The 24,546-nt window shown below is 55.0% G+C and overlaps 1 protein-coding gene, 1 long non-coding RNA gene and 1 other non-coding gene across 3 annotated transcripts; 1 reads left to right on the forward strand and 2 right to left on the reverse strand.

Moving 5' to 3' along the window:
• Positions 1-4,583: 4,583 nt before the first annotated feature.
• On the forward strand, positions 4,584-16,781 carry ST6GALNAC2 (ST6 N-acetylgalactosaminide alpha-2,6-sialyltransferase 2). Its single transcript, XM_066565776.1, has 10 exons — positions 4,584-4,913; positions 10,815-10,907; positions 11,026-11,083; positions 11,682-11,856; positions 12,568-12,733; positions 13,461-13,599; positions 14,446-14,549; positions 14,700-14,783; positions 15,320-15,419; positions 15,590-16,781. Exons 1-10 carry the CDS (start codon positions 4,789-4,791, stop codon positions 15,755-15,757), a joined length of 1,212 nt encoding a protein of 403 aa, XP_066421873.1. The 5' UTR covers positions 4,584-4,788; the 3' UTR covers positions 15,758-16,781.
• A 1,078-nt stretch (positions 16,782-17,859) lies between these two features.
• LOC136566571 (uncharacterized) lies at positions 17,860-21,079 on the reverse strand. The gene is made up of 5 exons (XR_010785043.1): positions 21,017-21,079; positions 20,316-20,395; positions 19,179-19,266; positions 18,106-18,236; positions 17,860-17,942 (listed from the first exon to the last, which is right to left on the reverse strand). It is a non-coding gene; the product is annotated as an uncharacterized lncRNA (long non-coding RNA).
• On the reverse strand, positions 20,466-20,542 carry LOC136566592 (small nucleolar RNA R38). The gene has a single exon (XR_010785051.1). It is a non-coding gene; the product is annotated as a small nucleolar RNA R38 (small nucleolar RNA).
• Positions 21,080-24,546: the final 3,467 nt, after the last annotated feature.

Genomic DNA, 24,546 nt, shown 5'->3' on the forward strand with positions numbered 1-24,546 from the left:
CACTCCTGTCTCAGGGAGGGAGCAGAGCAGCCAGAGCTGGATACCAGCAGCCAGCGTTCCAGCATGGACTTGCTCCCTCTGGATGTGTTACTCTCCAGCCTCTGTGGCTGCTGGGATGCTGTGGGAGTGTGGCAGAGCTGTGTGCCTGCTCCAGGTCAGCACAAAAAGCTCTGTGCAGGTGCTGTTAATGCTCCTCAGTTGCTCAGAGTTTTGGGGCAGGCCTGGGGGCAGAGGGTGGGAGGTTTCCCCTCCTCTCCTCTGTGTGGACCTTCTCCCTTTCCTGGGGATGTGGTAGCAGGTAAATCCAGTTGGACCAGAAAAACTATTGATAATAGGGGAGGGAGAACAAGATAAAGGAGCAGCCCATGGCTTTGTTGTGCAAAAGCACTGGCTGACCTGCCAGGAGCCCTCACCTCCAGGTGCTGGAGCAGGGCCCTGCAGGTAAACAGCTCCAGGGGTGCAGCAGGGCTCCTCTGCCAGGCTGAGCAACAGCACCTTGGGTGCTGCAGGGCTTTCCCAGCTTGGCCTGGCCAGCCCTTGGGGTTGCAAAGACACTTCCTGAGTCCTGGGGACATCCCAAGTCTCCCTCCATCCCTGCAGTGTCAGATGGGACCACACAGGTGGCTGGACAAGGGGCTGGCTCACCCACCCACACTCACACATGGTGTCCCCTCTCCCCAGCTTTGGGGACAGAGCCTGGCCTGACCCCAGGGATGTGTGGCTTTGAGCAGACCCCGGGGACTGGTTGCTCTGCTAAGAGCAGGGCAGGATCAGCTGCTATCTGCTCTGCTTGGTCCAGAGATGACATCTTGGTCCAAGATATCTTCTTGGTCCCCCAGGAAGGGAGAAGGCAGTGGTTTGCATCATCACCCTAATTTCTCAGCGGTGTTTCCCAGCTCTGCACCCCTCCTGGCACAGCTCAGAGCCTCCCAGGTTGCCCCATGCCACTGGAGAGGTGTCACAGACATAAAAATATAAAAATCCTTTCCTTTGGATTTTTCCTCCTGAGAAGCTGAGAGGCCTCAGGAACAAAATGTAACCAATGGTTATCTGCTGCTGTGGAATGCAACAGGTGCATCTGGGATTGGTCTCATGTGGTCGTTTCTAATTAATGGCCAATCACAGTCAGCTGGCTCAGACTCTCTATCCGAGCCACAAGCCTTTGTTATCATTCTTTCTTTTTCTATTCTTAGCCAGCCTTCTGATGAAATCCTTTCTTCTATTCTTTTAGTATAGTTTTAATATAATATATATCATAAAATAATAAATCAAGCCTTCTGAAACATGGAGTCAGATCCTGGTCTCTTCCCTCATCCCCAGACCCCTGTGAACATGGTCACAGACCTACACCCTCCTGTCAGGGCCTTGTAGAGACTGATAGAGCCTCCTCTTCTCCAGGCTCAACATCTCCAGCTCCCTCAGCTTCTCCTCACAGCATTTGTGTTCCTTTACCAGCTTTGTTGCCCTTCTCTGAGCAGTTTTGCTGCACCCCTGAGCCCCTTTCACCCCCCTGCAGCCGGGGGGTGTGGGCAGGAGGGCAGAGCTCAGCCCTGAGCATCTCTGGTCCTGCAGCCAGTGCCCTGCTGTCACCCTGCTGCCACCCCCATCTCCAGGCACCCTCCGTGTGGTGACTTCTCCTGCCTTTGCTTGTAGTAACACCTACAAATCCACCCCAAAGCCGAGCAGGGAGTGTCAGGGAGCTGTGCCTGACCCATTTCCCCCCGGGCAGGGGGAGCTGTGGCTGAGATGCTCCCGTGCCCTCCCTGCCCCGCAGGCAGGGGCCGGGTGTCACCTCCAGGGACATCTGTTGGTCACCTCCAGGGACATCTGCTGATGAATTTTTCATGCTGCCACTCCACAGCAGCCATATGGCCCCCGTTCTCGTTCTCGGGGGGAGACACAGCTCTGCCTTTCAGGGACCTGCTCTGCGAGCAGGTTTTTGGCACTTTCTTAAATGTGCCTCTGACCCGTGCTGAATGAATTTGGATGTATAAATCCTCCAGGAGATTTTTGGAGATCTCATTCTCCCACCTGCACAGTTCATCATGGCAAAGACCACGAGATTTTCCTCCACCAACCTGTGGCTGGCAGCCAGCTGGTGCAAAATATGTTTATTCTCCTCTTGTGCTCTCTAGCCACGGGGAGGGATTGGGTTCTGTTTCCAAGAAGTAATCACTGGAATAAAAAGCCCAGGCTAAAAATGATACTTGCTGGTTTCCATTGTAATTTCTTTTATGTTCTTTTCCTAATCTTTATTTGGCAACTACCATCCTAAAAGGTTTTTCACACTTATTTAACTTCTAAATTAAGCACCACTTAATTTTGGGGCATAGTCCAAAATGCATTGTAGCACAAAACAAGTAGAGCAGATGAAGAACTGTGCATCTCATTTTCACCCCGCTGAAAATAAAACCAACAGTAGAAAACCATCTATCATGGAAACAGTGAGATGTGAAGAAACCAGCTCCTCCAGCCCTTGAAGCTGCTACTCCACCAGCATTTGCATGATTGGGCCATAAATGTTTCCAAATGGCAAATTCCTGACTTTCCCCAGGTCATTTCCCCTGGACCATTGGTCATCCATCTGGAGCCAAGCCTTGCTGTGTCCCTTGTGACTGACTCGAGCAGTTGGTAATAATTAGCTGTGGTTAACGAAGGGCCAGAGTCAGGAGCACGTGAGCCTGCACCGGATTGCAGGGAGCACATCCAGCACCGTGCAAGGCAGAGCAAGGCAGACCCTGGCTCACACAGGGTGGGGACAGCTCCAGCCTGGGGGACCCTGAGCAGGACCCCAGACTCAACCATGCTCTGCTGGCTCTGAGTTTTCAACAAAATGCCTTTACTCTGAGGGCTGGGAGCAGTTTTTAGTGATAGAGGGAAAAAGCATCAAACCCTCCATCGATGCACCCCATTTCCCTGAGCTGCCTTTTGCTACTGGGGTACGTGTGACCCCCTCTTCCCTCCTGTTCTTCCTCAGCTTTAGCTCCAGCTGGGCTTTAAGCTCAATCTCATCCCTGTGTGTCCAAGTGCTCATGGTCTGTTCTGTCCTTCCAGCTGTTCTCTCCTTCCCTGAGACAATTCTTACCCAACCAGCCTTCCTGCCACAGCTCCCCTGCACAGCAGCAGGGAGGGGTCCCTGCAAGGTTGCTTTGAAATCAGGGGGTTCCCTGCAAGTTTGCTTTAAATTCAGTCTGGTCAGGATCCCTTTGTGGTGTCCCTGGTCCAGGGTCCTCTCTCCCAGTGGGACAAGGCCAGCAGTGACAGCACTGCCAGCCTCAGGCACTGAGCTGCTCCTGTGTTCAACCACAGCCTGGGCACTTTGTGGATGCCAATGTGGTGCCACCCCCACACAGCCAAAATTCCCAGAGGACCAGGGCTGGCAATGGAGGGATCTGCAGTAATGGAAGCAAGTGGAGATTGAAGCCAACTCCTGTTAAAATGTGCTTTGCTTTTATCTTCCTTTGAACCTGTCTGGGCAGGCTGGAAAGGAAGTGGGGAGTGGTTTGATCTGAGGGGATAAAGGAGTGTTGGGGAAAATGCAGGCACGGTGGGGCTCAGGGACAGGGACAGGGGTCGGGCCCAGGTTTTGGGGCTGAATAATGCAAGAGGGTATTTGTGGAGGGGCTGGAGGTGTGTGAGAGCCTGGAACAAGACATGAGTGCTCAAGGAGCCATGGGCAAAGGGTTTGGATGGAGCAGGGCTCACCAAGTGCTGCTCCCTGAGTCTGGTGACTTCCTAAAAATCCAACCCCCCAAAATTCCTACAGCTCAACTGTAAAGGCTTGTTTGCCTGCTGAGTCCCTTCCCCCACTGCAACAAACATTTTGGTATGCATATCCTTCAGTTCACAGGCTGGTTCTTTCAGAGTTGATCTAAAATAACACCAAGATATTCTTTCGAAAAAGAAACTGGAGCACATCCTCTCCGAAAATACCAAAATAATTCATGCAAAATTTTCCCCAAACCCTTTCCTCCTTTTCTCCAACCCAAACTCTTTGTCGAGCTTCCCACAAAGCCCTGAAAGGTTTTGTTTGCTGCAAATGCAGACGATCCATTCAGCCAGGACGTGGCCGGGGACCCGGGGGCACCACCCCAACCGTGTTCCCCTCCTCTTTAGTGGCCAGCACCCCATCAGTGCCCCCCCTTCTCCCCCACATTTGTGGGGTTCCCCCACATCCTGGCGGGTTTAGCGGGTGGCTGTGACAGGACGCTGCTGTCGGGGTGCTGACTTCAGAGCCTGCAGTTTCTGAGGGGCATAAAGTAGTAGTAGTAGTAGTAATAATAATAATAATAATAATAATAATAATAGTGTCCGAGCACATGCTCGGGGGTGGCACCGCGGGGCCACCGGGTGTCCGTGTGAGTGCAGCCCAAACATGCCCGTGTTTGAGTCGGACAAGAAAGTTACAAAAAGGGGAACCCAGCTTGTGAGACGTGGGTGGGTGACATGAAGAGGTGGGGAAAAAAAAAAAGAAAAAAAAAAAAAAAGAAAAAAAAAAGAAAAAAAGTTCCCTTCTTGTCTGGGTAAATGTTTAATCCCCAGCTCGGAGAAAATGCAGCTCAAAAGTGCTTTTTTTCTCAGCAAGTCTGAACCAGTCAGCCTGGTGCCTCCTCCCTCCGGCTTGCACCCTCCCTCGCCGCGCTCCGGAGGAATATCCCAGCCTGCTCCAAAGCGCAGCCGAGCACCCGGGGCAGGACGGAGGAGCAGAGGGGCCGGGAAGTTTGTGTGCCCGGGGCTGGCTGCCAGCTCCCGCTCCCCCGCACGGCTCCAGTGCCTGAATTGCCCAGGATGGGGTCCCCGCACTGGAAAAGGCTCTGCCTTCTGCTCCTGGCGGGTTTAACATCCTCCCTGCTCCTCTACAGCCACTACCACGCTACGGTGGAGGCGCCCAGCAGCCCGAGGATCATAGCCAGGTAAGGGGAACGGGGATGGGAGAGGGCTGGGAGGCAGGGATCTGAAAATGCCGTGTGTGGGATGGGGAGGGGGAATCGGGGTGCCGGTGCGGGTCCCTTAGGGCTGGTGATCGCAGCTCTGCCCCCGGCCGGGTTGGAAAATGGGCTGGCAGCGAGCTCTGAGGAGTCCTGGGCACCGGCTCCTGCCCGCGGCGCCCAGCGCTGCCCGGAGCGGCACCCCAAGGCCATGGAGGGGTCTCCAAGGGTCCCCACGCTGGGCTGAGCCCCTCCAAGGGTTCAGCGCATCACGGTGCAGAGCAGCCCCTGCTGAGTGCAGGGACGGCCGAGCGTGGGGATCCAGCCGCTGCCGGAGCCGCCGCGTGTTCCCGCCGGGCTGGGGCGGGATCGGAGCCCGCTGATTGTCCCGGGCGAGCAGAACAATCCTAAGGAAGAACGTTCCCATGGCCCCCAGGGAGCTGCACCGAGCCCCCCTTGCAGAGGCAGGGCACGGCTGCCCCGTCTCGGATCTCCCGCACTGCCCGCACCGCTGGCGAACTCGGGGCTGCAGCGTTTCCCAAACTCCGGCGATTTGCAATTCCCCCTTTGTCTGCCTCCCCTGCATCCTCCAAACCTCCCGGAGCGCCTTCTGAGCAGCGCTGGGGGTGCCGGGGAGCCCAGGGCAGCCCCGGCGGGTGCGGGGGAAGGAGCCCGCACAGCTCTCGGGATGCGGGACCAGCTGCCCTGCCCCTGCCGGCATCAGGTGCTGGGCCAGGAGGGCGCTGTGCGTGTCCCCCACCTCCTCCTGGGCGCTTTTGGGTGCCATCGGTGTGACAGAGCCCAGCCGGAACGGGGGATGCTGTGGGACCAGAGCCGGTCCTGCACAGGGTGAGATTTGCTGAGGGTGCGGCAGGATGAGCTGCCCTGGGCTTCAGACCTTCTCTCTTCCCCAGCTGGGAGCTCTCCTTGCCCGATGCCACCGTGCCAAAGGCAGAGGTCCCCTCTCCTGCCAGGCTGGAGTACCTGCAGCAGCCCAGGCTGGCTGTTGGCTCTTTCCACCGTCATGGTGTGCAGCAGTGCCAGCGTTACCAAAAACTGCCCAGGGCAGTCACAGCTGGGGTGTGAGCAGCTCCCCACAAAGACCTTGATGTCCACAAAGGGGAAACTGAGGCCCACGAGGGCAGCAGAACATTCCCATGGTCCATGCTGGAGCTGGGAATGGAAACCAGCCGTGCCCTGACACAGGGTCTGTGGGTGTAGAGAAAACCCATGGGATGGAAGCAGGGAGCAGGATCCCCCCACCACATGCCAGGCTAACCCTGCCTGGACCTGCCACAGCCCCAGGTCACCTTTCTTGGAAAGCCAGCCCAGGCTCCAGCCCCTGACTGATGGGACCAAGGGTCAGCTTGTCCAGGGGGAGATAACACAGAGCTGACCTGTGCTCCAAAGCCCTCCTGGACTCTCTTCTTGGCTTTAATTCAACCCCTAAAGCTAAACCCAAACCAGAGTGCTGCCTGTTTGCTTCAATTCCCTGTCTTTGAGAAACGTGGCACTGCATGAGTGCTGCTCATCCCAACAGAGCTGTGTCCCTGGAGGAACAGGTGCTGCCCTGCCAGCTGAGTCCAGAGCTGGAACTGGGCTGGCCACTTCACAAGGCTGAGGTGCCATCACAGAGCACTCATTCCTCTTCCAGTGGGGACAGGAGGGTCAGAGTCTTCACCTGGGGGTGCAGGTGGTTTGGTTTCAGCAGGTTTCTGTGAGCAGTGTCTCCATGCAGAGATACAGGGGGATGAAGGGGATCAGGAGGAAGCTGATCTCTGATGGATGGTGGCTGCTGCCAGCACCAGGTCACCCCAGGACCTCCACAGCAATGCCAAATCCCCCTGCAGTTCCACACAAAGCTGGTGGCCCCATGGACGTGGGCAAATGCAGAGCTGGGATGGAGAGAACCAAATCCCCTGGGGTTCAGCTGGGCACAGCCCTGTCCCACTCCCTGTCCATCCATCTCTCCCAAACCCACTGGGGAGCTGCTGGCTGCACTTTTGGCTTTATTCTCAGGGCAGATGGGATGAGCACGGAGCTCTGCCCAGCCTGGCTGTGCCACTCCTGCTCTGCACCAGGCAGAGATGCTTCTGGAGCTCAGCCCTTCGTGGGGAGATGGAGCAAGAGCGGGTTCTTGTTGCTGTTTTGGCTCCCTCAAATGTTTCTGTGGGGCCCTGGGAGTATTTGCTGAAGGTAAGGCTGGAGTGTGTGCTCACAGCATTCACACACAGCGTTATCTTCCGGAAATGAGGGATGGCCCTGGACCAGAAACGTCATATTTGTGAATGTCACCGTGGTGAGGGAGCACCCAGCCCTGGCTGGCTCTGCTGCCACCACCGGTGCCCGGGCAGCCACAGCAACTCCTTCCCACAGCCCCATTGTGCATCTGTCGGTCCTGGGCAGGATTGTCATCTTCTGAGTCAACCAAGCAGCACGAGGTGCTTCACCACATCCTGCAGGTGACGTCAAAGCGCCGGGCTCCCCGTCACAGCGCCGAGATGCTGAGTGATGGGGGGCCGGCTGCCCCACGCCCTTTTCCCAGCAGGGTTTGGGCAGCAGCAATGCTGGAGAGCTGGCTCCAGCACCCACAGCTGGCAAGCAAGTGCAGGGAGGTGCTGGCACTCATTTATCAGTTCAGCACAAAGCCAGGAAGAAACGATGAGCAGGTGCCACCCACTGTGTCCGGCCATGGGTGGGGCTGGGGCCCAGCTCCCATGGAAGGTCAGCAGGAGCCAAGCTGCCAGGCTGCCTGTGCCCACCTCCCTCCATCCTGGGCACAGCCAGGCTGAGCCCCCTGGGGCTCCCACAGATCCCTGGCAGCTCAGAAATTAGTGCAGCACCCTCGCACTGCCACTGCCCAGGGCTCTGCCTTGTGCTGCAGGCACTGAGTGAGCCAGGGAAGGGAAAGGGAAGAAACAGGAGCAGGAGAGCTGGGGAGGGGCTGGGTGGGCAGAGATGTGCAGCTGGGGCTTGTGAGCCTGGTGGGAAGGGCTGGGAGAGGCCGCTTGGGTGCAGCTCAGGCCTGGACATGGCGGGTGAGGGTTACAGCCTCGGGGTTTGGTGGGGGCTGCACGTCTGTGGCCAGAAAATGGGTGGGTGGCCAACCCAGGGGCTTTGCACACAGGGACTTCAGTGCTTCAGAGGAGCCAGCTCAGGGTTGGAGCAGGGAGGTTTCCCCAGTCCCTGGTCCATCTGTTGGGTGGTGGAGGTGTTGGTGAGCTCTGCTGTTGAGCACATGGGCTGGGGATCGCCTGCACTGGGAGATAAAAGGCAGCAAGTGGGGCTGGGCAGCTCCCTGCACCCCAGAGCAGCTCCCTCCACCCCAGAGCAGCTCCCTCCACCCCAGAGCAGTTCCCTGCACCCCAGGGCAGCTCCCTGCACCCCAGGGCAGCTCCCTGCACCCCAGAGCAGCTCCCTCCACCCCAGAGCAGTTCCCTGCACCCCAGAGCAGCTCCCTCCACCCCAGAGCAGCTCCCTCCACCCCGGAGCAGTTCCCTCCACCCCAGAGCAGCTCCCTCCACCCCAGAGCAGTTCCCTCCACCCCAGAGCAGCTCCCTCCACCCCGGAGCAGCTCCCTGCACCCCAGGGCAGCTCCCTGCACCCCAGGGCAGCTCCCTGCACCCCAGAGCAGCTCCCTCCACCCCAGAGCAGCTCCCTCCACCCCAGGGCAGCTCCCTCCACCCCAGGGCAGCTCCCTGCACCCCAGAGCAGCTCCCTCCACCCCAGAGCAGCTCCCTCCACCCCAGAGCAGTTCCCTGCACCCCAGGGCAGCTCCCTGCACCCCAGGGCAGCTCCCTGCACCCCAGAGCAGCTCCCTCCACCCCAGGGCAGCTCCCTCCACCCCAGAGCAGCTCCCTGCACCCCAGGGCAGCTCCCTGCACCCCAGGGCAGCTCCCTCCACCCCAGGGCAGCTCCCTCCACCCCAGAGCAGCTCCCTGCACCCCAGAGCAGCTCCCTCCACCCCAGGGCAGCTCCCTCCACCCCAGAGCAGCTCCCTCCACCCCAGAGCAGTTCTCTGCACCCCAGGGCAGCTCCCTCCACCCCAGAGCAGCTCCCTGCACCCCAGAGCAGCTCCCTCCACCCCAGAGCAGCTCCCTCCACCCCAGGGCAGCTCCCTCCACCCCAGAGCAGTTCCCTCCACCCCAGAGCAGCTCCCTGCACCCCAGAGCAGCTCCCTCCACCCCAGAGCAGCTCCCTCCACCCCAGGGCAGCTCCCTCCACCCCGGAGCAGTTCCCTCCACCCCAGAGCAGCTCCCTGCACCCCAGGGCAGTTCTCAGGGCTGAGCCCACTCAGGGTGCAGAGCTGTGGGACACTTATGTGGACAGCTTTGCCCTGGGGGATGTGCTGTCAGGACCAGGGCTGAAAGAGCAGCTCCCAGTGTCACCACCAGATCTGGTACAGCCTCTGATGGCCTTGTCCTTGCTGTGAGCAGACCCTGCACTGCCCCCTGCAAGCCAAGGGAATAGACACGTTTGCTCGGGCTGGGATGAGCTGGATGCTGCAGGATAAGAGCAGAAAGGCCCTGCAGAAAGCTGCAGCTCTGCATCTCTCTGGGGTGGCTCAGTCCCATCTTGGTGGACCCTCTTGAGCATTTTCCCTCCCTCCTCTCTCTGCCTGCTCAGGTGGTCTCCGGAGGAGCCTCAGGGGTGAGCTGGTGGGGCCCTGCTGTGCTGACCCCTGGGCTGTTTGGAGAGGTGGGGGCTTTGCAGGGCCCTGCTCCTGCTGGGATCCTGACTTCCCATGAGACACCAAGGCAAGACACACAGGCTTGATTTAAAAGCTGCCCTGCTCCACTGTTGGGGCTCAGCACCCTCAGCATGCCCTGGCAGCACTGAGATGGTGCAAGGAAGGTGCTGGGAATGAAACCTGCTTGATGCTGCCCTTCCATCCACGCCTGGGGAGATGCTCCAGCCCCCAGTTCCAGCCCCCAGGCAGGGTGCTGGGCTGTCCCCCCATGTCATGCCATGCCCCCAGAGTGGCACAGAGCAGGGTTTGGGTGGCAGATGGGTTTGGATCTGCTGCTGGGCAGGGCTGTGGGTGCTGCTGGTGTTGACAGGGGCCGCGGCAGGGACAGAAACTCAATGCCTGCTGTGCCCCTGTGCCAGAACATGTCATGCCAGCAGGGCTGAGGGGGGTGAGCTCCACTCCCCACCTGCCTTTACCTGTCCCCAGGCTCCAGCAGAGATCCTGTAACAAGGAGCCCTTGTCTCCTCCACAATAGCCCCCTTCTGGCTGCAGCACCTGCTGCTGGGGGCTCTGAAGGGCCTTTCTGTGTGGGGATCAATGGGAGCCTGTTCCCCTCCCGTGGGCTCCCACCCCCTGCTCCCCTGCCCACCCCCAGTGCCCTCCCAGGGGCTGGGGCGGCTCAGCCTGGCCCCGTGGGGCTCAGGGCACCCCAAGGTGCTCGGGGTGGGCAGCCCCTGCTGCTCATGAAGGACCAGGGCATGCCCCAGCCGCTCCTATGGCAGAGGGTGTCCCATGCTCCCTGAGAACCTCCAGACCCCAGTTACTGGGGTAGAACAACTAAACGTGTCCTGCTGGCCTGTCCAGGTTATTCCAGCCCCTCCTCTTCGGACTCAGGAGTGGTGGGATGGTGGGAAGAGCCAGGGAGGTCTCAGCAGGGTTCCCCCAAGGCTGCAGGCTGGGCTGGGTGTTGGTTTTGGTCCCTGGAGGTGGGACCCACCAGGAGATGGTGGCTGCACAAACGCTGTATTTTGCAAATCCTCATCTCTCCACCTGCAGATAGGTGTGGGTGGGCACAGGCGGTGGTGAAGAGGAGATAAATGGAGGGGTCGTGGTGCTGCCCTGTGGCTCTCACAGGGGGGGATGTCAGGATGCTCAGTGTCACCTCCTCAGCTGAGCTTTCACTTGTCTTCTCCCAGCTTGCTGCAGCCAGGGCAGCTGGTCCTGGCTCCCTCAGGGACACCACAGAGAGCTGGCAGCCACAGGTGGGCTCTTGGAGGCAGCTTGGAGAGGTAAGGGGGGAAGATGCTCAGCCATCCTGGCAGGAACTGGGAGGCCCTGCCCGCTGTGGGCTTCCCCAGTGCCAAAGCAATGGATTTTTAACTCTGCCATATGTTTCCCCCATCCCAGTGGGAATTCCTTCAAGCCCTCTGCAGAGCTGGAGGAGCCAGAGCCCAGCAGAAAGCAGGTAATCATCAGCACAGTAATGTCCATGGTGCCCCTCCGTGCTGGGTTTTGTTGCTTGAAGGGCTGTGTGGGGAGGCTGAGGAGGAGCAGCATCCTCTGGAAGGGGTTCACAGAGGAGCAGCCTTGTCCATCCACACAAGTGATTGTCCCCAGGCCTCCCTGCTGCCATTGCCCAGTGTGGAGGCTGGAGCCAGCATCACCACCCCCCTCCAGCCCCGTGACTCCTGGGCCAGCAGTGCAGGCTGGAGACTCATGGGGATGGACCCAGGCCCTGAGGGGAGCTGTTACTGTTCTGTTCTCACAGAGCAGAGCCCTTTAACGGGTTGCCCACACCTGAAGGTGCTGAATCTTTCACACCCTCAGGTGACTCTGTAAGCCCTGGTTCTGCCAGCCCCACTGAGCTGGCTGCCAAAGGCAGTTTTGCAGCACAAAACCAAGGCAGGAGGCAATGCCCAGCCTGGGTGACCAGCAGAACATGTGATGAACAAGGAGCATTTCTGTCCCTGGGTTTGTTCTCACCTTGCTGAGGGGTGGAGGTGTCACAGGGAAGGCAGACCCAGGCTGGAGATTGAGCAGGGATCCTCCTTCCTCCCTCCCAGCCCAGCCCCTGCCTCCACTCTGTAATGGCCAGAGCAAAGGCAGACCCCAAGTTTCGGGAGATCTTCCACTTCAACACCCCCGTGCTGATGTGGGACCAGCACTTCACCCTGGAGACCTGGAACAGGCTGAAGACACGACATGTCCCCTATGGCTGGCAGGGCTTGTCCCTCGCAGGTACAGACCCAGCTGGGGTGTGGGGCAGCTTGAGGGGACTGGGGAGCCCAGAAGAAGGGACTGGAGATGTGGGACAGGCAAGGAGCCCTGCAGAGGAGCCCGGAACGTTGATCTCTTCCCACCCCACCTCCCAGGGCACAGGGTGCAGCTCTTGCTGCATCTTGTGACATTTTCCCTGAATAAAAGCTCCAGTGTTGTCCATGATTATTAACTGGGGCCAGAGGAGCTCAGACAACCAGCTCCATTGTTGTGCATGGAGATTGTTTCCCTTCCCACCCCAAACCCACTCTCTGTTTTCCCTGGCAGCTGCCAGCTTCAATCCCTGGGCTGGGAAGTGCTGGGAACAGTGAGCAGGAGAGAACCAGTGGCATTTGCAGAGACATTGTCAGGAGGGGATGTGGCCAGCACGGGCAGCAGCATCTGCAGGGCTGGGGCAGGAGATATCTGGATGCATCCCTGTGCTTTGCACAGCCTTGGATGGGTGGCCACTGTTTGTAGCAGGGTTAGGAGCATGAGGAGATGACACCAAGCTGGGAGAGGAGGGTCTATCTGGTGCCCCCATGCCCCACCTGCAGACCTCTCCCCTGCACAGGGGCAGTGTGAGTTTCCTTATTGCTGCTCCTGGCTGCGCTGTGCCAGCTCTTGCACGTGCTCCCATGGGTTGGCACACACCTTTTCCCTGCTGACTGGTCCCATCCTGCTCCATTCCAGTGGTGGGCAGCACCCTGCAGCTCCTCAACGCCTCGGCCAACCGGCAGCTCTTCGACAGGGCCGCCTTCCCCGGGGGCTGCGTCCGCTGCGCCGTGGTGGGCAACGGGGGCATCCTCAATGGCTCGCGGCAGGGCAAGGCCATCGACAGCCACGACCTGGTCTTCAGGTGAGGGTGAATCCCAGGCAGGATGGGGCCATGGGTGAAATAAACACGGGGCAGGAGACCCATTTTCTTTCTAATGCCTTTATTAAAAGTGATCAGCTTGGGGGGGGGGGGGGGGTGAAGAACTAACAGGTCCACACTCACACCACCACTGCTGCTGCCAGGAGTGACTCAGAGGAGGAGAAAGAAAGAGTGCAGTTTTGTCCACTGGGTTGTGGGTAGAAGCTGGAGGCTCCATCCTCATGAGAACATCAGGAGACTCCCCTAATTTTCTGGTTTAACATTTGAGGCCGTCTGTCTAGCTGACATCCTTTGAGGTTAGGGTGAGGGGTAAAAGGGTTTTAGCAGATACTAGATTCTGTTCCTCACATTCAGGCATCACTTTGATTTGTCTATTTCATGTTGTTTTTAGGGGTTTTTGGCTAGGTTTGGTGGGGGGCTTCTCCTGTTGCATGCTGGTTCTGAGGTCATTTGCATGCTAACTCTGGGTGCCATCCCCCAGGAAGCAGCAGGGTACCACTTGACAAAAGGGGGAATTCTTAACCATCAAGGACAGGTAGTTAACAAAAATGACAGGTGATTACAACAACAGTTAGAACTCCACCCTGGCAGCAACCAGCCCAACCTGTGAACTCTGCAACCTTTAAAAAAAATGGGCAACTTTTCTACTCATAACAATGGGTGCTGGGAGATGCCAGCCCTGGACAAGTGTACTCTGCTTTTCTGGCAGGCTCAATGGTGCCGTGATCAAGGGCTTCGAGGAGGACGTCGGCACCAAGGTCTCCTTCTACGGCTTCACAGTGAACACCATGAAGAACTCCCTCATCTCCTACGAGGAGTATGGCTTCACCCAGGTCCCCCAGGGAAAGGTGAGACCCTGAGGGCTTGTTGGGGACTTGAATCAAGTTGTCCCTTCAGGCTGGGCTTGCTTCTGAGACCTTCTGTCTTGGTTTGGAAAGAAAGGTGTCTGCTAAGGAAGGCAGGAGCCTCCCCTGAAATGGAAAATGTAAACCCCCCCCCCCCCCTCTGAATTGCTATAAATTTTAAATTAAGGGGCTCTCAGGCAACAAAAATTATGGTAGCAGGAAATAACAGTTCTTTAATAGGGAAGAAAATAAAAGCATAAAATAATCAATGCAGTAAACCAAAACAACACTGCCAGAGTCAGAACCCAGCCTGACACCCTGTGGGTCAGGGTGCTGGCAGCAGAACCATTGGAATTGTGGCTCAGCCCTCCTGCAGTGTCAGGGCTGGTTCTGCTGGAGCAGGGATCCTGGAGAAAGGTGCAGTCTCTGCCTCTGAAGATCCAGGGGAAGAAGAGGCAGCTGCTGTTCCTCTGGGAAATGCAGTGGAGAAGCTGTGCTGGTGTTCCAGAATCTCCAGATTATATCCAGGCAGGAATGCTTGGCTCCTCCCTCTGGGCTCACATCTCCCAATGGGATGCTGTAGTTCTTATCAGCCATGCAGTGACATTCAGTAGCTGTTATCAGCAGATGTCCCCCCAGAGGGAGGAGTGGGTGTGGTCACTCAGAGAGAGATAAGGCAAACTGCCCACTTGACAAAAGCCAACTGCCATACAGATGGTGATAGAATACATCTTGCCTTGAAATCTGGAACACTTTCTCCCCATCTCGGGAGCCCTCAGTCCTCGTCTGCAAGCATGGGCCGTGTCTCTAACCCCCCCTCCAAGTGCCCTGTGTGTGTCCCTGCTGCAGGACCTGAAGTACATCTTCATCCCCTCGGATATCCGGGACTACATCATGCTGAAATCAGCCATCCAGGGCAGCCCAGTGCCCGAGGGCTCGGACAAGGGGGATGAGTGAGTAGCTTCCCAAGATCCCTGAGCACCTCCAGTGATGCAGGCATGACTGGCCTGTCCTCACCCCACATCTGTCCTTCCTGGGATAAACCCCAAGGAGCTTCAGGACTCCCATGACAAAGTTCTGCCCTTCTCCTTGCCTTGCTGCAGCCCACAGAAGTATTTTGGACTGGAGGCATCTGCAGAGAAGTTCAAGCTGCTGCATCCTGATTTTCTGCAGTACCTGACAGCAAGGTGAGGGTGATGAGCACTGTGGCTGCTGTCTGGCTCTGCTCTGGGGTCAGACCATCTGCTTCCCCCTCTGCTCATTCCAGTACAGACCAGTAGTTGCCCAGCATCAAAGTGCAATCCCAGTCTCTCTTAGACACTGGAACCACCCCTGCCCTGCTGTTTGCACACAAGGCAGAGGCATCTCTTCCCTGCCATTCCTGTTCATTGCAGCACAGCCCTCCTATGCCTCCCCGTGCTCACCTTGGTCCCATTCCCCAAAACAAATTACATCTTGTCCCAGTCTAACAGGAGCAAAGGTCGGTCCCAATGGGATGGTCTTTTCCTGCCTTTCATGAAAGCAGGTGCCCAGGTTGGGGTGGCTCCAAACAGTAGAGAGATGCCTTTTACCAACCTCTGAGCAAATGAGAGCAGCCATCAGAAAGCCCACCTGAGCCCTTGTTTCACTGGGCACTGGTGTCACTGGAGAGGGCTGGCTGGGTGTGGTTCTGGGGACTGCAGGGCTGTGCCATCCCCACAGCCACCATGTCCCCCCGTGTCAGGTTCCTGCGCTCAGAGCTCCTCAACACCCAGTACAGCTCCCTGTACATGCCCAGCACCGGCGCCCTCATGCTCCTCACCGCGCTCCACACCTGCGACCAGGTAAGGGGCCACAGGGCCACTGTTCCCCTGGGGAGAAGGGAATCCCCCCCTTGGCTGCTGTGGTGGCTGTCCTACATGTCCCCTGTCCCTGAAGGGAGTGCTGGTGGTGATGGACCACCCAAGGTGAAGCCTTGACCCTTCCTCTGTCTGCCCCACCTCCTTCCCCCCAGGTCAGTGCCTACGGGTTCATCACAGCCAACTACGAGCAGTTCTCAGACCACTACTACGAGGTGGAGAAGAAACCTCTGGTGTTTTATGCCAACCATGACATGATGCTGGAGGCAGCACTGTGGAGGAGCCTGCACCGTGCAGGGATCATCACCCTCTACCAGCGCTGAGGCCAGGAGGTTGCCCACAGGGCCAAGTCCAAGGACTCTTGTGTGGCTCTTCTCCTTTCTCCTGAGGGTCACCTTCTCCCTCCTGAGGGCTCTCCCCAGCTGGCCAGCCAGCCCACGGAGCAGGCTTGCTGCACCACAGCCAGCAGTGATGTGAGGATAACGGGGAAGCTGGTGCTGGTGGAGGAATGTTGCATCTCCTCAGGGGATCAGTGTGATGGAACGTGGCCTTTGGGGCAGCCAGAAGCACCACAGCACGTGGCTGTGCCCTGCCAGCCCCATGAATGTGGCTTTGGGGCAGCAGTGGCCCCTGTGGAGCACAGGAGGGGCAGGGTGATGCTGGAAGAGGATGCTGGAAAATGCCCTTCACTTTAAATGCTCATACCCATGGTGGGACCACAGCAGGCAGGATAAATCCTTGCACTGGAGCTCAGGTGACCAGAGGTGACATGTCTGGAGAACACCTCTTTCCAGAAAGACTGCAAAGTCCCAGCTGTGTGTGGATGTGTGCCACGTTCCAGAAGGATCTGTTTGCCTCCCTGGTCAGTGGCACAGAGAGCAGGACAGACACAGTGGGCCCTGTCACTTCCCCTTCTTGAGGTCCGGTGTTTTCTGACAAGGAAGGGGCTCAAAAGCCATCAGCTCCAAGGAGGGTCACAGCAGCTCAGCCAGGACACCAGGAACACATCCAGGCTCTGAGCAGCCCAGAGGTGACACTGGCCTCAGCCATGTGTGTGTGGCACTGGCTTTCTCAGCCTTTTCTTGCACAGGAACTCCGTGGTGCCTCTAGGAGGCAGCCCCACACCAGGTGGGTCAAAGTGATGGTCACTCCTAATTTCCTTCCCCAAACCCCAAGGGAGAGGAGGGTCCTGAACCCTTCAGCTGTCCCTCAAACACCAGCACTGCTCAGGGAGACCCACCTGGGGAGGCTTCTCCAGCTGGTGGGGGCTGGAGACAGAGCAGTGTAATCCAAGACACTTTCCCACTTTGTGTAATTACATAAATGTTGAATGATTGTTTTCCCTAACACCTCTTTCTGTTCTTTTGATGAACTGGGTGGGGTGAGACCCCCCTTTTACCTCCCACAGCAGAGGAGCAGTAACAGGGAGTAGAGATTTCAACTGGGGAGCAGCTCCAGAGGCAGATAGGGATTGGAACCAGTTTAAATCATGGAGACTCAAGACTTTTAGCTCTTAGCACAGCCCTTTTCCACTTGGAATGCTATTTACTGTACAAGCTTGGTGCACAGAGATGGCAAAAGATACCCTGGCCCTGAGCCAGGGAACCTCCAAACCCCCTGAAGCTCCAGCAGGCTGCTTCCAGCTGGTTCACAGACTCAGGTTAGGCTCCAAGCCTGTTCCAGATGTAATCTCTAGCCTGGGGCCCATCTTGTGTTCCCAAGTCTCAAATAAACCTTTGTTCCCATCAGAGCCACCCTACGCTGGTACCACAGCAGCCTGTCAGGCCTGTTTTTGTGTTCCCAAACACTCAGCAAAACCTCAGGTGACAGGAACGAGCCTGATCCTCACATCTCCTGGCCAAGACACCCTGAAACCTCCTCAAACCAGCTCTGGCCAAGCCTCAGGTGACATCAGCAGCACTGTGACACTCAGGGTAAGATGAGCAGGATTGTGCTGCCATGGTGCTGCAATCCTGCCTGGAATCATCCAGCTCACAGGCACACCAGGAACCAAACACTGGGAACCACAACCTTCCTTTCCTCTCTCAAAAAGGGACATTCCCAGCCAAGGGTGGAGCTGGAGTTAACTCCATTTTAAGGACTTAATCATGACTGTATTCCCAAGCACACCACAAGAACCATTTGGCACCAGACCTGAGCCCTAAGTTGGTTTTGTCACACTGTTCCCATGAATTACTTCTGGGACAGAAACTGCAGACATTGAAGTCTTTGTGTTATCAGGTTTGCTATGAAGGGTAAGCTCACAAGTGCCATTGCAGGAAGGGTTTTAATCCAAAATCCTTCATACCTGCACAAAACCATTTCTGTCTAAGAAGAATCAGAATCATTACAGCTAGAAAACACCTCTAAGAGCATGGACTGCAACCTTTATAGAAATAACCAAATAAAACCCAACTTCGACTCATAAGATTTTCCACAACTTATTTTATTCTGGAACAGGAGAAAGCAGGGAACCACTTTTTCCTCCAGCCAACTGTAGATCAGGTCCTGGTGGAAAAAAACCCCAAAAAACAACAGTATCAGAGCAGCTGAAAAGGTCTTGATTTGCACTATTTAATCTGGAGTACAGGTCTCAGCAGACAAAACCTTGCTCCCACCCAGGCCAATGGCACTAGTACCCAAATCCTTTTTGGTTTTAGTGGTCCCTTACCCTTGGTGGTGCAGCAACCACTGAGCAGTGAGGAGGAGCCTGTGGCTACACACAAGTGGCCATTTCACATGACATATCAGATATCAGCAGTCATTTGTGACATCCAGTCCAGAACAATCTTCCTTCTAGATCTGTGAGAAACCACAAACCAAGGCTGTAACTGTTTTCCTAAAAAAGTCCATTCTGAAACAATCCCTGCCCTTCTGATCTCAAAGCACTGAGTAGCTTTTACTTGTTTACACTCCAATTTATCATCAGGCTGCCTCTCCACTTTCTTTTCCCTTGGAAGTCAAAAGCTCCAGGTGCTTGTCCCAGTGCCTGATGCTGTCTGGGAGACAGCTGTGCTGTCAAAGCACCCCAATGCCTGATTTGTGGTGCCATTCCCTCCCCTTTCACAGTCCTGATGACAGTCCCTGTCACCAGCTCTGCTGGCCTGTCAGAAGCTGTTATTGACCTTCTGCAAACAAAAACCAAATTCTGTTCAATAAAGCGTAAAATCATTTAGCAGAAGGCAGCTGTCAGCTGCCCAAGACAAAGTGCTGTTCCAGCCTGTGTGTTCAGTGACTGTACATCAGGGAAGATAAAAAATGCATTTCTTATCTGCCCTTCAACTTGTCAATGTTTGCACAAGGAACTTGAAAGCTCTTTGCAGCTCTAAACTGTGCTATGACAACAGCAGTGCTGCAGCTGTGCTTGGGACTGCACCTGGCTGCTGTCACACAGCCCAGGGTGGCAGGACAGGGGACAGATTCTGTCACACTGGTGCCACTCACACCTGTGGACTCTTTGCAAGGGGCAGGGGACCCACTAAGGGAAGCATCTGAGCCTCAGTGGACATTTTCCTCCTCAAGGTGAGTATCAGACAGGGATAACAGCACATCACAGGCTCAGTGTCTGTCCCTGGCTACACAAACCCCTTGTGCTCCCCAAAACCACACACAGTACAGATCCACAGCTGTTCTCCCTGGGATTTTTCCTGGTAAACCTTCAGAGATTAGGCTCTGCAGGCCTGGCATGTAATTAATGAATTAAAACCAAACAACACGCAACACTGAAGAATTCAATTCTCTTACCAGCCTGAAGCCAAACACAGCAGATGCCCTCTGGCCAAAGCTGTCCTTGGGTAACAGCAGCCCCAGCAGTCTGCAGGACCATTTCCTCCTAAATACAAGTTGCAATGAACACTGTTAGCAAAAGTACTTCATAAATAAAGTCAATTTTCTTTTCCTCACCTTTCCTGAGGAAAAAAAAAAAAAACAGCACTGGATGACAGAGCAAGAATTAGACAGAAATTCTCAATTCAAAGACAGGCAACTTTTGTCTCACAAACTTAGCAGAGCAGAAACCTGTCCCTCAAGACACAGAGGAGCATGTTTGCCAGGGGGCTGTCTCATTCACAGACAAGAAACTTTGGGAGGTGGATGCTATTTAAAGCCTTGCTTAGGGAAGCTGTGAGATGTTGGTGGTTTGGACCCTTTTAAGCTGTTTCAATCTGACATTCTCCTCATCTTCCAGAAACTTCCCAGTCTAATTTCTTCCCTGCACACAAGAATTCCATCCATCCATCCATGGCGTAATTGGCCTATGGGTTTATCTTAAGAAATGCATTCATCAGACCTAGGACAGCCACATCCCCTCAGGTGAAAGATTCCTCAGGGTGTGTCCTTCACAGGGTGACCCCTTTGGGGCAGGTGAGCTGCACCTCCCCACCCCAGCAACCTGATGCAAGTTTGAAACTGTCCCAGAGCACCTCCAGGCAGCCAAACAGAGCAATTATTCTGTCACTAGGTCTATTTTTGTGACAGATACAGTTATGAGATGAGCTGTGTCAAGTGTCTCCATAATGGGCTGTCATCCAATCCCTCCTACCTCCCACCCTTCTACTCTGGCTCATCTCTGACCACGCTGACAAGCAGGTGCTCTGCTGGGCACCAACACCAGTAGAATTCCCATTCAATCCATGCTGCTTTTCAGCTTGTGCTCTGTGCCAGCAAAGGGCAGCACACTCAGGTGGCAGCTGTGACAAAGCTACAGCCTTTAATGGCTTAATTACATTCATCAAGCCGTTGGGCTTTTATATCCCCTCCCAGGAGCCCCAGGAATCCAGGAGGGTATAATTTGAGACAGCAGTACCAGTCTTTCTTCCATAACCCCCCTCGAGGAGAAAAAGAAAACCAGACCATGCCAAGACAGATGCTGCTGTTTCTCACCATTGTGAAGGTGCACTGTGGGTAAATCAGCTCCCCAGCCAGGGGAGTGATTTCACCCCTTCTTGACACGGTGTCATGCTCTGAAACCGAGAACGGGGACAGAGTTAGTTCAGGTACCAAATCATTCCTTTACCTTTGTGTCTCTAACACTGAGCCTCAGAGTTACACTTCCACAGAAGAAATATCAAATTCAGACAGGGATAACTTTTATCATCATCACTAGCTCAGCTTCCAGAACAGCTAAAGAGTAGAGGACCATCCCAATCGCAGATCTGTTCTTGCCCTCGTGGCTGTCACGCTCCTCACCCGGGCAGCACCGATGCCTGCGGGTACACGCGGCTCCCCGGCTCGCTGAACCCCCGCCTCGGGGCGCTGGGAGACAGCCCCTGCTGAGCCGAACCCGCTGCCCATAAAACGCTGAGAATGGCTCGGGCCAGCCCGCGGTTCCTGGTGCAGCCCCGTCACGGCAGGGCCGGAGCCCGCCGGGCCCAGAGCCCCCTGGCCTTGCTCTCTCCGTCCACCATGGCGGGGAGAGGGGCCACTATCCCGCCCCCCCCCATGCAGCCCTCAAGCCCTCGCCGCAGCTCCACGGGCGGTTCCGGCAGCGTACGGGAGTTCCCCGCACACCGTCCGGCCGTCCCCGCGCCCCTCGAGGCCGCCGTGCCCGCGGATGGCGGCCGATGATGGTCGGGCCCACTCACCACACGCAGCTCCGCCACCATACCGGCTCAGAACCCGCGGGGAAGAGGAGCGGCCGCGGGGGCTCATGGGAACTGTAGTCCTGGGCCGTGAGGGCGCATGGGAACTGTAGTCCGGACCCCTGAGGAGCGCGGGGGCTGACGGGAAGTGTAGTCCCGTCCCTCAGGAGTAAAGAGCGCTCCTGCCCCCCCTTATCCCACTCCTTAATGGTATTTACTAATTATTTATTAATTCTTCATGCCTCCTGTTCATTAGGGAGACACGTATAATTGTTCTTAGTCGGCCAAATGCTTCAAAAGGCTGAACATGCATTAGCTCATGGAGGAAGGGGCTAATTAGCTGGAAATCAGGGATTAGTCAGAGATTAGTTAGTAAATGTGTGTGCCACGCTTTGAATGTGCAATGATTCCAGGATGTGCTTTGATTGTCCTTTGCTGTTAAAACCTGACGTGAAATCCACAGGATCCTATTTAGCTTATACATGAAACTATACATGAAATTATACGTGAAACTATAACTCTATTTAGCTCGTATATGAAGTCCGTGTGAACATTAACAAAGTGCAAACAGAACTGAGGAGAAGAAACATAAAAACGGGTAATATCTACATTCTTGCCCCAAAGGCTTATCCATCCCTGTGATAAAGAGCTCGAGTGAATGGGAATGGAGAGACAACACACCAGAATCTGAAAGCAGCCAAGTGTGAGTACAGATGCCAACCCCAGTGCCACCCCTGAAATGTCTGGGAATTGTAGGATTCCTGGTCCCCTGGGGTGTTTGGATCAGAGGTGGGCTCATGGACAGTTGCTAAATTCCCACATTGCCTTTGCTCTCCAAAATGGCCCATGCTGTTCCTTAAAGTTTCATTTAAAAGTCTACTATTGTAAATCAAAGGCAACTCCAATGAAGGGGAGAGAATGATACATCTGATTCTATTGATATCAGAAAGATAATGAATTACTTTATTATACTATACTATGTGTATTTCAACTAAACTGAATCTGCCAAGCACTCACTCTGCACACACCTGCTCACACTGGACTGACTCTTGTGATTCTCACCCGACAATCCACACACACACACACACACACACACACACACACACAAACACAGTCCTGGCCCTGATAGGCCAAGGAAACAAAACATCCTCACTTTGGATAAACAATCTCCATATTGCATTCTACTTTGGCACAACACAGGCACAGCAAGTGATAAGAATTGTGTTTTCCCTTTCTCTGAGGTTCAGGGAATGTGAATCTCAGAAATCCTTGAGAACAATTGTGCTTTGCTTTTCTCCGTGAGGAGAAATGTGGCAACAGCCAACAGGTTGCAGGAGGCTTTAAAAAAATTGCAAGGCTGTAGGGAGATACCAACATGCTGTTGTAAATAAATAAGCTGCTCCCAACACCAGCAGCTGGCTGTGGTGTTCCCCAGCCCTCTGTGCCCCCAAAAAATGAAACCCCAAAGGCTGTCCTGGCTGGGAAGAGCAGCCTGCAGAGAGTCCTGGGCTCTGACATGAGCACACAGGAGTCTCCCTGCCCCACAGGAGCCTGTGGATTGAGTGTTTGGCCTGGCAGGAAGGCAGATGATGGTAGAGAGCAGCAGTAATTAACACAGCCTTTGATGAAGCAGCCTTTGCTCCATGAAGATTTGGCTGGCAATCTGCCTGTCTGCTTTCAGCTTCCTAAATAAGCAAATATAACCCATCTAATTCAATTAGAATTAGCCCTTCAAGGCCTCAAGGGAGGCAAGTTTTAAAAAATAAAACAACTAAAATCCCCCTTAAGCAGAGTTCAGATCTCAGAAGGAGAGAAGATGTAACTTGGATGTGCTGAGGGATTTGCCACTATCTTGATTTTTGGGTGGAAGCTGCTCAGCCCACAGAGCCCGTGTGTGCCTATAAAAGGATAAACTCTGCCAGGTACCAAATAATGAATGGACTCAACAATTAAAACTCAGGAGAACAGCATGAGCTAAGTGAGCCATCGATTGGATGCAATAATTCATGTTTTTGCAGTGCACAGATAATGTTTCCAAGGATATCTTGGAGTCAGAACAAAGACTCTGAGTGAAGAGGGATAGCCCTTGCCTTGCCCATGCCCACGCTTTCCTAATTCTCTGCAGCTTTGCCTGGGTGGGAATTAATGGAATTTTCTCAGCTCTTCCCTTTAGAGGGCGACCATGACCCACAGATCTCCGGCATGGAACCTTCACCGGGAGCTGCAGGATAAGGCAGGGCCTCCCCGAGGTCACCAGGATGTGGTGGCTTCTCTGAGGCTCTGAGAACCTTCTGAGAAGTGGAGGAAGTTACAGCCTGGTCTGAGGGTTTGTTTGAACACACTGTCCTTCCTCAGGCAGCTGCAGTGATGCTCCCAAGGGCAGTTTGGACATAATTTGATAGATTTCCCGTGGCCAATCCCCATCAGTTATGGTATTTTCTTGCTTCAGTCTCTGAAATGTTGAACAAGTAAGGAAAGCTATGAAAAAGGCACGTGCATCTTCTACACATGAACTTTTGGGTGCTGCTCTCTATTTCCCTGCAGAGGATTTGGAGGGGATTGTTTCCTCCCATAAATCATATGGGAGATCAGTATCTGACAGAGGAGGGAAGGATGGAAAAACAAATGGAAATCAATGACAGAGCCACTCCATCTTTGGCTGGGCTTTGATCCCGTGCTCAGATTGAAGGACAAGGTCATCACTCAGTTTTCCACCCATTTCTTCTCTTAGCTGCCTGTAAATCCCTCGAGGGAGAAACTCTCCATGCTTATTGACAGTAATTTGATTTCCTCCTGATTTCCCCTCTGCCTGCCCTGGTCCCACCCTGCAGACAAGGCTCCACAAAGCCTGGAGAGACAAAACATCTGGGGCTTCAGAGATGCTTTGCTGTGGTTATCTTTGACATCTGGCCAGGGTGTTTGAACCCATTGAAGGCAGTTCCCCCCTGGCAGACCCCAGCCCCCCACCAGGCTGTAGTGCACAGAGCACAAGGAGATGCTGAGTGCAGGGATCGATGCTTGTTTCTGTCAGAAATGCTGGGTGCCCAACAAAATGCAGTCCCTTTGGGTAAGGCTGGAGATTGCTTGCTGGTATTTCAGGTGCCAGATTTCCAAGAGAAAAGATCTACACTATTAAAAAAAAAAAAAAAAAAAGCCTGCCACAAGGTCCTAAATCCTGGTGTCAGTTGCTTCAAATCAGCCCCCTGAAATGGCAGAAAGGCTCTTTGGAGCTCAGCAGCAGACAAGCAATGTCTACCCACACAGGACAAGGCACACTGCAAACAAAACATCCTTCCCTGCTCCTGGCAGCAAAGCTCTTAAGCCTTCATTTAATATTAAATACACGTTTAAACCTAAGCCCATTTCTCAGCATGTCTCGTGTGCTTATGTAGAACTTCAGCAGGCTCAGGAAGGCTCTGCTGTAACTGGAGGCCTGTGCACTGAATAACAAGAGCTTTATGCTTATAGAATATCTGTGCAAACAAGGGATGGCTTCTCTGGGATGGATTCTGCAGGTTGAGAAGAGAAAATGT

This window comes from Molothrus aeneus, chromosome 25 (genome assembly GCF_037042795.1).
Source record: "Molothrus aeneus isolate 106 chromosome 25, BPBGC_Maene_1.0, whole genome shotgun sequence".
In the NCBI taxonomy this organism is placed as follows: domain Eukaryota; kingdom Metazoa; phylum Chordata; class Aves; order Passeriformes; family Icteridae; genus Molothrus; species Molothrus aeneus.

What these genes read in the sequence shown, in the direction of transcription:
- ST6GALNAC2 (XM_066565776.1), top strand. Translation starts at nt 4,789, where the DNA reads ATGGGGTCCCCGCACTGGAAAAGGCTCTGCCTTCTGCTCCTGGCGGGT. An exon ending in AGCCCGAGGATCATAGCCAG is followed by an intron (nt 4,914 to 10,814) that starts GTAAGGGGAACG and finishes GTCTTCTCCCAG; the next exon opens with CTTGCTGCAGCCAGGGCAGC. An exon ending in GGCTCGGACAAGGGGGATGA is followed by an intron (nt 14,550 to 14,699) that starts GTGAGTAGCTTC and finishes GCCTTGCTGCAG; the next exon opens with CCCACAGAAGTATTTTGGAC.